Source organism: Hyperolius riggenbachi, chromosome 1, assembly GCF_040937935.1.
Source record: "Hyperolius riggenbachi isolate aHypRig1 chromosome 1, aHypRig1.pri, whole genome shotgun sequence".
In the NCBI taxonomy this organism is placed as follows: Eukaryota; Metazoa; Chordata; class Amphibia; order Anura; family Hyperoliidae; genus Hyperolius; species Hyperolius riggenbachi.
This window is the reverse complement of record NC_090646.1, coordinates 76,263,921-76,277,757: the sequence shown is the minus strand read 5'-3', so window position 1 is coordinate 76,277,757 and position 13,837 is coordinate 76,263,921. Positions and strand designations below refer to the sequence as shown.

The window sequence follows — 13,837 nt, the reverse complement described above, 5'->3', positions numbered from 1 at the left end:
AAAACTAGGTAGGCAGCAGTTATATTTGTGAAATGAAGGTAAAAAAACACATCCCTAACAAATGGATTAGCCTCCTGGTCTGTCATCTGTCAGTGTTGAGATACACTGAGGATTACATGTTGCTTTGATGAAACCATTCATTTTTAAAAAAAAACAAAAAAACTTTTTAAACCATTTTAGAAGGAAGTTTAATAGTTTATGCATAAACCACTTTTTATTTTTTTCCTCATTTGCGAAAGAGGTCCTTTTAAGAGGTTAAAGAAATTCCTCCATTGACTTGCATTATCTTACTACCTACTGGGAGGGCTGCCAGGCCTACAAGAGAGTGCAGCAGTAGGAAAGCCACCACTCTAGAACCCCCGCCCACCATAGCAATGCATTGCCAGCGTAGGCTAGCGACACTTAAGTTTTGGCCATGCAATTCCCCCCGAGGGATCCGGTTCCCATCCCCGCTAAGTGACATGCCTCGTAGGTGTGTACGAGGCTTTATTCATGGATATCAGACTATGGGAGGAGCTGTACAGAGCTTTCTTTGCTTACAATCATACTAAGTAATCATTTTTGTGCTTTTTAACCTTACTATGACTTAATCTTCTGCAGGAAGCTGGTCTCTCAATAGACCCGAGCCAAAAAGAGCCCTTTGTGGAACTGAATCGAATATTAGAGGCATTAAAAATTAGAGTCCTTCGACCAGCCTTAGAGTAAGTATTTATTCCCCTAATGTTTGAAATGTATTATCTTGTGTTTGTTTTCCAGCTTGTATGTGCACCAATCTGTTTTGCCATTTTGTCCTTTTTTTTTTTTCCTCTCATAGTAATTCTGTCTTCTAAAATGTGAAAGGATGTTGCACTGAGAAACATAAAGCAATTATTGTGCAGGTCTTTATAAATAGGCCTCTTAAATTGATTCCAGCCAGAACTTTTTTTTAAAGTGAACCTGAACTCAGACCTTACTCTTATCTGGGGCTTCTACGGCCACCCGCACGCGTGCTCCCTGGCTGCGGTTCGTTAGCCAGGGAATCAATGAATCGGGGCATGGTGCCCGATCATTGATCCCTTTCTCCGGCAGAAAAAGAGACCGGCTTCGCTCGGAAGCCTCGCTCTTTCTGCCTCTTATGTCCCCCCCCCCCCCCCCCCCCCTACGTCCCTCTAAGCGTACAAGCCAAATAGTAAAACTACATCTACATTTTAAAAAAATACACATTTACATAAAAAAAAAGTACTATTTACATCCCACCCTCCCAAAGATACCCAAATAACAGGTTTAAAAAAAATTACAATTAAAAAAAAGTACATATTTACCAAAGGGTCTGAACTTTTTAAATATCCATGTAAAGATGAAATATTATTATTATTATTATTATTATTATTATTATTATTATTATTATTATTATTATTAGCTTGTAAATGGTGATGGATGCAAAACGGAAAAAATGCACTTTTATTTCCAAATAAAATATTATCGCCATACATTGTGATAGGGACATAATTTAAACTGTGTAATACCCGGACTATTTCCGCACTGCCCGGTCCGCTGTCTGTAATACTTTGCTTCTGGCCCCGCTGTGCGCGGATTGGCCAGAAGCAGTGAATATTTGAGTGTTAATGAGCAGGGGGGGGGGGGGGGATCCACTCGAGCAAGCGGCCGGGCACATACAGCATTACCAATCACTGGCTATTGATGGAATGACGGCAGCGGTAGGCGGAGCTGTATGCTCTGTACAGCTCCGCCTACCACTGTCATTGCATCGCTAGCCAGTGATTGGTAATGCTGCTGTATGTGCCCGGCCGCTCGCTCGAGTGGATCCGCCCCCGCTCATTAACACTTATACATATTCACTGCTTCTGGCCAATCCGGTCCGCACTGCCCGGTTCGCTGTCTGTAATACCTTGCTTCTGGCCCCGCTGTGCCCGGATTGGCCAGAAGCAGTGAATATGTATGAGTGTTAATGAGCGGGGGGCGGATCCACTCGAGCGAGCGGCTGGGCACATACAGCAGCATTACCAATCACTGGCTAGCGATGGAATGACGGCAGTGGTAGGCGGAGCTGTACAGAGCATACAGCTCCGCCTACCGCTGCCGTCATTCCATCGCTAGCCAGTGATTGGTAATGCTGTATGTGCCCGGCCGCTCGCTCAAGTGGATCCGCCCCTCCCCGCTCATTAACACTTATACATATTCACTGCTTCTGGCCAATCCGCGCACAGCGGGGCCAGAAGCAAAGTATTAGACAGCGGACCGAAAAACCGAAGGTACTGACGATCAGCAGATCGTCTTGCCACGAACCGCGGTTTCGGTTTTAAACCGAAAAACCGTGCAGCCCTAATAGGCAGTAGCAGTGTTAGGGAGACTTGCCTAAGGTCTTCTACTGAATAGGTGCTGGCTTACTGAACAGGCAGAGCCGAGATTAGAACCCTGGTCTCCTGCGTCAGGCAGTGCCCTTAACCATTACACTATCCAGCCACTGCATCACTTCCTGATTGTGTGCTGCAAGCCCCTCCCTACATTGTGATATTTGATACCTATGTGGCCTGTTAAGGTGGCCACACACCATACATTTAAGAATGTATGGCGTTTGAATGATGCAATCAAATTTCCCGTTTACTTTTGAGTGTATGTGGATCTGGAGTGGTGCAAAATTCTGATCAGTTTTTCAGAAAATTGAATGGTGCAGGATAGATTGTCAGTCTCTTGATTCCCAGACCTAAGCCATTTTTTTTTATGCATTTCGATAATTTTTTTTTTTTCCATATCTGGTGAAAAATCGTGTGTGTTACAATTGTCAAATGCATAATTATAAAAACACAAGTTATATAGAATTGCCATGGATAATTCACATAATCAGAAACTCATATTAAAAGATGGATATTTATATATAGCAAAAATATACGATGTATTCTACACCAAAATACAATGTCAATTAAACAAAAGTTTATTAAGGACTTAAAGAGACTCAGAAGCGAGAATAATTCTCGCTTCAGAGCTCATAGTTAGCAGGGGCGCAAGACTTGGTCGTGGATTTGGTCGTTCCTGGAGGCAGGGCTAACTGCTGCAGCCCTGCCTCCAGTCGCGTCTATCAGCGGCGCATCGCCGCCTCTTCCCTGCCCCTCTCAGTGAAGGAAGACTGAGAGGGGCGGGGGAGAGGCGGAGATGCGCTCTGACAGACGCGTGTGGGGCAGGGCTGCGGCGGGTAGCACTGCCTCAATCCGGAAGAGATCCCCGGCTGCACCGAGGGGATTTGGGGGATCAGGGACCCCCGTTAAGCCGCGGTTTAGCAGGGGCAAACATGCCCCTGCTATCTATGAGGTCTGAAGCGAGATTTATTTTCGCTTCAGACTCTCTCTTTAAAAAAAAAAAAAAAAAAAGTTAAAAACAAATGCAGCAGGGATTAGAGTTGCATAAATAAGTCTAATCTCAAAATGTTTTCTATTGACAAATGCAATTACAAATCAAAGATGGCTTTATTGTCATGACCAAGATTCATACAGGTATTGCCAAAGCAATGGGAAAAGAGGGACATGTAGCGGGACACTGGCTAAGCAGTCTGTGGACATTTTTTAGGTTTACAGTTCCGTTATGCTCCTCTCAGTCTGTGGCATGCTGTGACATAATAGTGTGTCTGTGGATTACTCTTCTCCCAGTAAGATATGTTTTTCTCTCATCTTCTAATATGAAAGCAAATTTTTGTTTTTCTTAACATCTTAGTAAGGGGGCTTTTAGGACCATTGTAGTCCCTTACACACTCCAATGAGTTCTGGGTCACCATGAGCTTGCTGGTTAGTCTGTACCTCTCGGTTTACAAGCCCTACTCCATAGAGCCAAATTAATCCATGCCATGCACTGATGAGGATCAAACAATCCGAAACAGTCTGTATGCATGTTGGATTATTATGGCTCTGTACAATTTAACAAGCTGACACATCATTGCATTCCAGCGGTTCTGGAGGTGTGTTTAGCTTCTAAGGGTACAATGGTTAATTTGCATATATTCAGCAGTGGTGCCTGGGAGACATCTCAAGCTCACTCCAACCTGAATTATCGCAAATTCTTTCTGTTTTAGGAAAGCAAACTTTTGTTTGTTCTTCTAATATGAGAGAGTCTTTTTTACAAGTGGTGTGGCACAGCAAGATGAGAAAAATGTTGTCATGGTCATCATTGCAGCTGCTTGTTCTTCTTAAAATAATCTCACACACAATTTAAACTTGCTAAGAAGACAAAGGCCACCATAACCTCTGATCTTGTACAATATATTGAGAGTGGAGGATGTAGGAGGGAGGCGTATAATTGAAGTGGCATTTATGTTTGATGTCTCTGGCTTTGTTGTTCTTCCCAGATGGGCGGTGTCAAACAGGGAAATGCTGATGGCTCAGAACAGCTCCCTTGAGTTCAAGCTGCACAGATTATACTTCATTAGTTTACTGATGGGCGGAGCCGCCAACCAGAGGGAGGCGCTACAGTATGCCAAAAACTTCCAGCCCTTTGCTTTAAATCACCAGAAAGGTAATGGTTTAATTCAGAATTACGGTATCTTATTTGTTGACTGTAATAACATCTGCTGGTCTATTTTTCATAAGGGAAAATATCCTTTTTCTTTGTAATTTACAGTTGATATTTGATTTATCATTTATTTTTTATAATGTTCCCAAAGACATTACCTGACTAGTAGTGCATATATTACTTTTCTAGTATTTTTCCAGAGATATAATATTATTTAGTATTTATATAGCACTGACATCTTCCGCAGCACTGTACAGAGTATATTGTCTTGTCACTAGCTGTCCCTCAGAGGGGCTCACAATCTAATCCCTACCATAGTCCTATGTCTATGTATGTATCATGTAGTGAATATATATATCGTAGTCTACGGCCAATTTTAGGGGAAACCAATTAACTTACTTGTATGTTTTTGGTGATCTGAAAGGAAGTTGGGAGAGCCTGGAGGAAACCCACGCAGACACGTGGAGAGCATACAAACTCCATGCAGATAGTGGCCTGGCTGGGATTCAAACCCAGGGACCCAGCACTGCAAGGCGAGAGTGCTGACCACTACACCACCATGCTGCCCACAGTGATCTATTAGTTAGAACACTTGCCTTGTTAGTGTAGCTATTAGTGAAGTGGCTTGTGGTCACAATTTTACAGACCCTCCAATACAGGCGCCATCTTCTGGTGTTCCCCCTCGTTGCCACCAGTGACTAGGCTATGTGGAGCGGTGTGGGGAGTATATGGTGTTTCGTAGTTGCCCCTTTCTCCACCTGTCTTGCTTTCCTACTCTTCTCTCATTCATCTCATGTCAGTGCATTTGTGATATCACACAAGCTAATTAACAACTGCAGGAGATGGATGTGAACATGAGAAGAGCTGACCAGAGAGTGAGGTAGAGAGTAGAAAAGGGTCTGTAACGACTAGATTGGTGGGTGCGTATAAGGTCATTTGTGAGCAGGGATCAGCACCTGATGTGGGTAGTAATCAATCAGCTACTATATAGAAATTAATGGTTGTAGGTCATAATAAACAATTGGCTACAACTTGTGGTGGTTTTGGTGACGGGGTTATGTTGTCTTGTTTAGGCAATTGGAGGTTGGGGTTAGGGTTAAGCATTAGGTGGGAGGTTTGGTTGAGGCACTAACAAGGAAGTTAGGCATTAGATTGGGGGGGGGGGGGGGGTTAAAGGATTACTTAGCGCTGGACAAAATTTAAAAAAGGGGGGGAGCAGGCGCGTGCAAGAGGCCCTCCTCATGCCATGGATGGGAGTGCTCTGCGCATGCACAGTATGTCACAACTACGTAGTGCAAATGCGCAGAATGCTCCTAGCCAGGGATGCGCAATCAAGGACGCTCGTTGCCGGGCAGCGTACTGCCCACTGACCCTTCTGACCCAGAAGTAGCTTCAGGGTTCGCATTGGAACATAACTGAGGGGGGCGGAGGAGAACTGGGGGAGTGGTGGGCATGAGGAGAGCATCCTACATATGCCTGCTCCCCCTGTTTTGAAATTTTTAAGAGTTTAAAGGGAAGGTTCAGGGACTAGCTAAAAAAAATAAAAATCCATTTCCACTTACCTGGGGCTTCCTCCAGCCCGTGGCAGGCAGGAGGTGCCCTCGGCGCCGCTCCGCAGGCTCCCGGTGGTCTCCGGTGGCCGACCCGACCTGGCCAGGTCGGGCCTCTTCTGCGCTCCATGGTGCGTTCCACGCCGGCGCGCTGACGTCATCAGACGTCCTCCGGGCTGTACTGCGCAGGCTCAGTAGTTCTGAGCCTGCGCAGTACAACCCGGAGGACGTCCGATGACGTCAGCGTGCCGGCGTGGAACGCACCATGGAGCGCAGAAGAGGCCCGGCCTGGCCAGGTCGGGTCAGCCGCCGGAGACCACCGGGAGCCTGCGGAGCGGCGCCGAGGGCACCTCCTGCCTGCCGCGGGCTGGAGGAAGCCCCAGGTAAGTGGAAATGGATTTTTATTTTTTTTAGCTAGTCCCTAAACCTTCCCTTTAAGTGAAAATGGGTGGCGGGAAGTGCTTAGTAAAATATCGGTAAACTAAATCACTAGCGGTGACACCTAGTGCCCAACTGTAGCAGTGCTGCTTCAATATGTATTCTGGTGTGGTGGAATGTTGTCATGATCCATTTGAAAATGTTGTTGCTGAAATTAAGTTACAGGTCAACATAATGTATTTTATTTCTATGTCTGATTTGTGTCTGCTTCCAGACATTCAGGTACTAATGGGAAGTCTGGTGTACCTGCGGCAGGGAATAGAGAACTCTCCTTACGTTCATCTGTTAGATGCCAACCAGTGGGCAGACATCTGTGACATCTTCACCCGGGATGCCTGCGCTTTGCTGGGCCTCTCTGTAGAATCTCCTCTCAGTGTTAGGTAACAGTATTTTATCATCTTTCTTTTTACCATATGTAGTCTCCATCGCTAGCACTGAAGTGTTATTTCCCCCTGCAAACTGCCTCTGAACAGTGTAGCATGTTTAGTTTTTTTGTTGTTGTATAGACCAAATACTGGGGGGGGCAACAAGGCATAGCAACAACGCAACACACGCTGGGATGCAACACTGGGAATCCACATGGACGTCCTTTCCAATTTACCATGGCACATGGTATTAGTAAAAACCTAGTAACACGTGCATGAAAAAGAGTCTGAATAGTGAAATGGCGCCGGTGGATGACAAAATCTCAATAATGATAAACATTAACAAAAACATTAACGATAAGTACCATTTTACAACAGACGGAAGTTGATAACGAAAACATTAACTGTTAAAATCGTAACGTATTTCAACAATACAGCTTAAAGCGGATCCTAGATGAAAAACTAACTATAACAAGTGACTTGGCTATATATCTTATCTAAAGTTTAGATATTTTACACAGCAAATCTAGCTGCAAACAGCTTCAACAGTTTATGATTATTTATTCCTGTGATACAATGAGGGCAGCCATGTTGTGTTTGTCACATTGTCACAGGCTGAGGGCCTGTGTGTAAATTCAGTCTCCTCTCCTCCTCCCTCTGCCTCTGAAATCTCTGGCTAGTAACATCCTTCTCCTGCCCAGACTGAGCTCCCATAAGCCCTTGCTACATGAGTCTGAGAGTGCCAAGGCACTGTGAAAAATCTGTGGGCAAGGCTTGTTTAATTTATAGGTAATTAGAGTATTAAAACAAAACAAAGTATTTATCTTGAGGAATGCCCCATAAACTATATGAAAGGAACACAATTATGCAATGAGTAAAAGTTTATCTCGGATCCACTTTAACCCAACTGTACTCTCACACAGAACCCTCCCCTGGTGGTGCCTAAAACTAACCACTTCCCTGTTGGAGCCCAACCCTAACCGCCCCTTCCAGTAGTGGTTAACCCTATCCACCCCTGGGTGGTGCCTAACCCTAACCACGCCCCCTGCACAAACATCCTTTTACACATAGAAACGATTATATTTTTAATGTAAAATCCTGTACATACAAAATAAATAATATGACGAAAACTAGAGCGTTGCAAGCTTCTAAAATAACATACTTCCAAAAACTTTAATGTTGTTAACGATATTTATCGGGCGCCCTTTTTTCTGCGTATTAACGATAATTGCATTAGAGTCTATGGTGGGGCCCTTTTCGTCCACTAGCTGCCGACGCCCTTTTTTCCTGCACCCTAGTAACTAAATGATAACAGCATGTTTGAACATGACTAATTGACACAGGCAAGTCAGGGCAATGTATACTGCACCTTTCATAGGTATTTTTGTATATATCGTCGCCCCTGACAACAGCAAAAGGCCAAAACCGGTCGGGTTGGAAAGTGGGCAAGTTTATTTAGCCCGATCTGTGCTAGCACTTTATAAACATTGTTTATATACAAAGTGATGTTAAAGGGTCCTGGTCACATGGACACAATGGCCTCAATTCACTAAGCTTTATCAAACACTTTATCAAACGTTTGATAATTTACCTCATGGGTAAAATCTCATTTTGAATTCACTGATGTGTTATAGATTTATTGAACGTTTTATCGATAAGACATTCAATAAATGTATAACACCTGAGAGAATTCAAAATTAGATTTTACCCATGAGGTAAATTATCAAACGTTTGATAAAGTGTTTGTTTGATAAAGCTTAGTGAATTGAGGCCAATGTGGGTGCTCAGATCCCTTTTTAAGATGTGAATCTCTTTTGGAAGCAATAAGGTTGATTCACTATACAGTGATGAAACCAGTATTTATGCATGTGACGCAACTGCGTTGTGTAGATATTGTGCACATTGCTTCTACACCGCGTGTTCTGCAATAACGTTCTAGAAACGCACACGTTACTCATACCTTCCATAAGCGCTGGTGAAATTGCCATCCACTTTCTGTATCATGAATCAACCCCAATGTGATCTTAATGTTGCAGTATTCTCCGCAAAGGAACTGTGAAAATTGTGATTGTAATATAAATGTATTAGACAATATGGTTAGTAGCATGTAAAGAAATGTATATATTTTTTTCCTTATTGTTTTTAAAATTTGTATCTTTTTTTTTTTTTTTTTTTTTTTCTTTTCTTTACCTCTTTAGCTTCTCAGCTGGATGCGTAGCTCTTCCGGCATTAATTAACATTAAAGCGGTAATAGAACAACGACAGTGCACAGGAGTGTGGAACCAGAAGGATGAGTTACCAGTGAGTACCACATGTCCCTACTGCACTACCTACTCCTCATGTATGAGAATGCTGTTAAAGTGTACCTGAGGAGACATGATGGGATAGACATGTGTATGTACAGTACGAAACATTAATAACCAGGCTGCGCGCTCTGGAGCATACTTACCTCCAGGGCTACTCAAATCCGGATCCGGTAGACATCCGGATAGTTCTATCCGGATATCTCCCAGTTACCTGGGCGGGGGGGGGTCAATCTTACCTGTCTGACGTCTTCTTCGGTCCGTCCCTCGGCGCCTCCCGCGATGCGGTCCAAGCGGCGGTCACGTGATTACAAACACTTCCGCCTTCCGGGTTGAAGGAGGAAGTGTTTGTAATCACGTGGAGCGCATTGTGGGAGGCGCCGAGGGACGGACCGAAGAAGACGTCAGACAGGTAAGATTGACATCCCGCACAGTTAACTGGGAGATATCCGGAGAGCAACTATCCGGGTATCTCCCGGATCCGGATTTGAGCGGCCCTACTTACCTCAGGAGGGGGAAGCTGCTGGATCATAATGAGGCTTCCCTCATCCTCCTAAGCCTCAGGGATCCAGCGCTGGCAGCCCCTGAAATACAGCTGACAAGCCTGTCGACTGTGGCGCAGGCGCTACTCCACCTGCAATATTTACCGGCGCAGACGCAATAGTGGCTTTCTGATGGGCTCCGGTGGAAATAGTCGAGCTCGATCGGGTCCGTTCTACGGTGCAGGCACGATTCTCTTTAAAGGACAACTGAGGTGACATGTGATATGATGAGATAGATATGTGTATGTACAGTGCCTAGCACATAAATAACTAGGCTGTGTTCCTTATCTAACTCTTTCATTCAGAGAAAGATAAAAACAGGTATGCAAGTAACCATTTCTGTCCGGGTCAGACTATAGCATAACGCTAACAGGAAAGTGTATTATGGCTGTAATAACTTATCAGTCAGTAAATGGGGTCAATAGTTCATAGATTTTACTTCAACGAAGGTGTCATTGAGCAGAGACAATGAAACCGTAAAAACTAGATTTAAATACAAAATAAAACTGGGATATATATATAAAGTCATTTTAGGAGGAGGAGGAGGAGGATAGATGCAACTGTTTTTCTCATCAGTTTATTTTCAACTTGGATGTCCTTTTAAACGTCAGGTATGGAAGTGACAGTCTTTCTCCAGTCAGGACCTAGAGGGCTATAGTGTAATGCTCACTGATGAGGAATAGCTGCCATAAAACTCTTTATTTGGTAATACAGGCTTGGAGAGTCATGTTCTATCATGTTGTTTTGGGCTAGTGGCAATTGAGTGATTCCACACTTCTTAATGTCTGTTGCCATCTTGCAATTTAGCAAATCCTCCCCTTGAGTGGGTAAAATCTTCTTTGTGTTCCTATAAGAATTGTGCCTTTGAATAGAGCTAACGCGTTTGCTTGCTTTCTGATCCAAAATGCAAATTGTGATAAAATCATTGCAGTAGCTTTGCAGAAGTGTCACAGGTAATGGACTTGCAAAATCTGTGAGAGATATGATAAGCAAGTCATTAACACAGATAATTTTAGATGTTGAATTGTGCTAATGATCTCATGGCTTAACCCCGTGTTCTGCTATATGGTTTTCAAAGACTTTAAGCCTCATCTACACGAGCGATGAATCTAATCCGGGGGACACGGAAGAGGCGATCCACCGGCTAATCGAGCCGCCTGATCGCCTCTTCCGCGTCCCCCGGATTAGATTCATCACTCGTCCCCCGCCAGCGCTGCTTATCTTCCGCTCGATTCCCTGCCATTGTCCCCTCGCGGGGAGCGAGTAGGGAATCATCGGTGGGGAGATCCGTCCTGTCGGATATTATCAATCGAGCCGCATCAGCGGCTCGATTGATAAGGAACATCGCGGCCACATCTACGCGTGTAGATGCGGCTTTAGGTCCTTTTATACAACAGCGAGGAGCATATCATTCAATTGCAAATACACTTGAGATTGTTGCCATGGATAAGGATGCATACACACATATGGATTGAATTGGCACATTGGTCAAATTATGGCAAAGATTGAAGGACTTGACAAAGGCTCTAACTCAGGGGTGGGCAAATTTGGGCCACAGTGTGTTTTTAAATTTGGCAGAGGGGTTGGACCAAGAGAAGATAAAGTCCCCCCAACCCAGCATAGAAGGCCAGCTGTGTCCCCAGTATTGGGTAGCCACCTTGCCTCGCCCCTGCCCAGCATAGATAGCCATCCGTGTCCCTAGTATTAGATCGCATCCCCCCTTTCCAGCAAGCATAGATAGCCAGATGTGCCTCCAGTATTAGGTAGCCCCCTCGCCCCAACCCAGCATAGCCAGCCATGTCCCCAGTATTAGGTTACTCACTCAACCCAGCATAGATAGCCAGCTGTGTCCCCAGTATTAGATAGCACCCCCTTTCCAGCAAGCATAGATAGCAAGATGTGTCTCCAGTATTACGTAGCTGCCTTGCCCCAACCCAGCATAGATAGCCAGCTGTGTCCCCAGTATTACGTTACTCCCTCAACTTGGCATAGATAGCCAGCTGTATCCCAGTATTAGGTAGCCCTCTCGCCCCAACCCAGCATAGATAGCTAGCTATGCCCCAGTATTAAAGAGTCTGAAGCCAAATTAAAAATGGCTTTTAAGCTTATATGCAGCAGGGGCATATTTGCCCTGCTAAAACACCGCTATCCCGCGGCATAACGAGGGGTCTTTACCCCCTAAATCCCCCCCTGCTACCTCCGGGGAGCGCTTCCGTGTGAGGCAGGGCTATGAGATGCAGCCCTCCATCACACGCGTCTATCAGTGGCGGATCTCCGCCTCTCCCCCACCCCTCTGTCTGCCTTCGCTGAGAGGGGCAGGGAGAGGCGGAGATCCGCCGCTGACAGATGCGTGTGAGGCAGGGCTGCAGCTCATAGCCCTGCCTCACACGGAAGCGCACAGGGGCAGCAAAATTTTGCAGGGGGGATTTGAGGGTAAAGACCCCTCGTTATGCCGCGGGATAGCGGCGTTTTAGCAGGGGCAAACATGCCCCTGCTGAATATAAGCTTAAAGAGTCTGAAGTGTGAAAAAATCTCGCTTCAGACCTCATAGTCACCAGGGGCATGTGTGCCCCTGCTAAAACGCTGCTATCCCGCGGCTAAACGGGGGTCCCTTACCCCCCGAAATCCCCTCCGAGCAGCGGGAGATCTCTTCCGGATTGAGGCAGGGCTAATGGCCGCAGCCCTGCCTCACGCGCGTCTGTCAGCGCGTATCTCTGCATCTCCCCCGCCCCTCTGTCTTCCTTCACTGAGAGGGGTGGGGGAGAGGCGGCGATGCGCCGCTGATAGACGCGCTGTGAGGCAGGGCTACAGCCGTTAGCCCTGCCTCAACAGCAGCAAAATCTACGACCAACTTGGTCGTAGATTTTGCAGGCGGGGGTTTGGGGGATCAGGGACCCTCGTTTAGCTGCGGGATAGCGGCTATGCCCCTGCTGACTATGAGGTCTGAAGCGAGATTTATTCTCGCCTCAGTGTCTCTTTAAAAGCCATTTTTAATCTGGCTTCAGACTCTCTTTAAGTAGAAGCCCCCCCCCCCCCCCAACCCAGCATAGATAGCCAGATGTTCCCCCGGTATTTGGTAGCACCCCCAACCCAGCATAGATGGCTGGCTGTGCCCCAGTATTAGGTAGCGCCCCAGTATTAAGTAGCCCCACCCCAGCATAGAGAGCCAGTTGTGCTCCCATATTTAAAACTAAATGTCACCCCATTGACTGCAAGATCGGGTAGGATCTTTTAATTGAAACTGGACTTGTGTATCTATGTTGTACAGCTGGACCTATTAAAGCTGTGTTTTTATACAAGGAGCTGCTAGTACCAACCTGTTTTTTTTTTTTTCTACTGATGTCAGACTAAGATGTTTTCTTGGGTTTGAGCACGCCAACCCTGTAACATTTACCCGATTTTGCCTCAGCCATCTATGGTGGATAATCATGCTAAGCACTAGTGCCTGTGGTGCCTGTTGCTTTTTTTTTTCCCCTATCTTATTTTAAAACTAGATGTGACGAATATGGGCTGCAGTTTGCCCATGCCTGCTCCAGCTCCTGCTCGCTCTATCAAAAGCTAGACTGTTGGTCTCTGATAATGTTCAATGTCCTATCTGGCTGACTATTTTATATGCCGTTGTTTAGGAACACCTGGTTCTAGCTAATGTTCATCCAAAGAAATGATAGAGAGTAATGGGGGGAGGAGGGCATTACTGTATTTTATAATGTTTTTTGGATGAACATAAACTATTATTCAAAAGGGGGAAAAAAAACTGCAAAAACTAAACTTATAAACCCTGTAAAACAATTGCAAGGTGAGCTGTGGTTACTAATGTGAATTAGCTGCAAGAAAAAAGGGGGGGGGGGGGGGGATTGTGGTCATTCACATTAGTTCATGCAAGGAGACCACAACGTTGTTGTTTTTAATTCTCTCTGTACTGTTTGTTTTTTGTTTTTTTTTTCTCCACTTTTCAGTATTTATCTGTTCTTCGTTTTACTTTTTCCCCCTTCCAGATTGAAGTGGACCTTGGCAAGAAGTGCTGGTACCATTCTATATTTGCCTGCCCCATCCTTCGTCAGCAAACCACAGACAATAACCCTCCCATGAAACTTGTTTGCGGACACATAATATCCAGAGATGCTCTAAATAAAATGTTTAAT

The 13,837-nt window shown here is 45.2% G+C and overlaps 1 protein-coding gene across 1 annotated transcript in view; it reads left to right on the top strand.

Moving 5' to 3' along the window:
- The window catches only part of RMND5A (required for meiotic nuclear division 5 homolog A), a 59,911-nt gene that overhangs the window by 40,941 nt on the left and 5,133 nt on the right, over nucleotides 1-13,837 (top strand). The window contains exons 4-8 of the mRNA XM_068275271.1: nucleotides 601-701; nucleotides 4,334-4,500; nucleotides 6,700-6,865; nucleotides 9,049-9,151; nucleotides 13,691-13,836. Of these exons, the coding sequence (XP_068131372.1) occupies nucleotides 601-701; nucleotides 4,334-4,500; nucleotides 6,700-6,865; nucleotides 9,049-9,151; nucleotides 13,691-13,836 (683 nt within the window). The remainder of the gene's footprint in view (nucleotides 1-600; nucleotides 702-4,333; nucleotides 4,501-6,699; nucleotides 6,866-9,048; nucleotides 9,152-13,690; nucleotide 13,837) is intronic.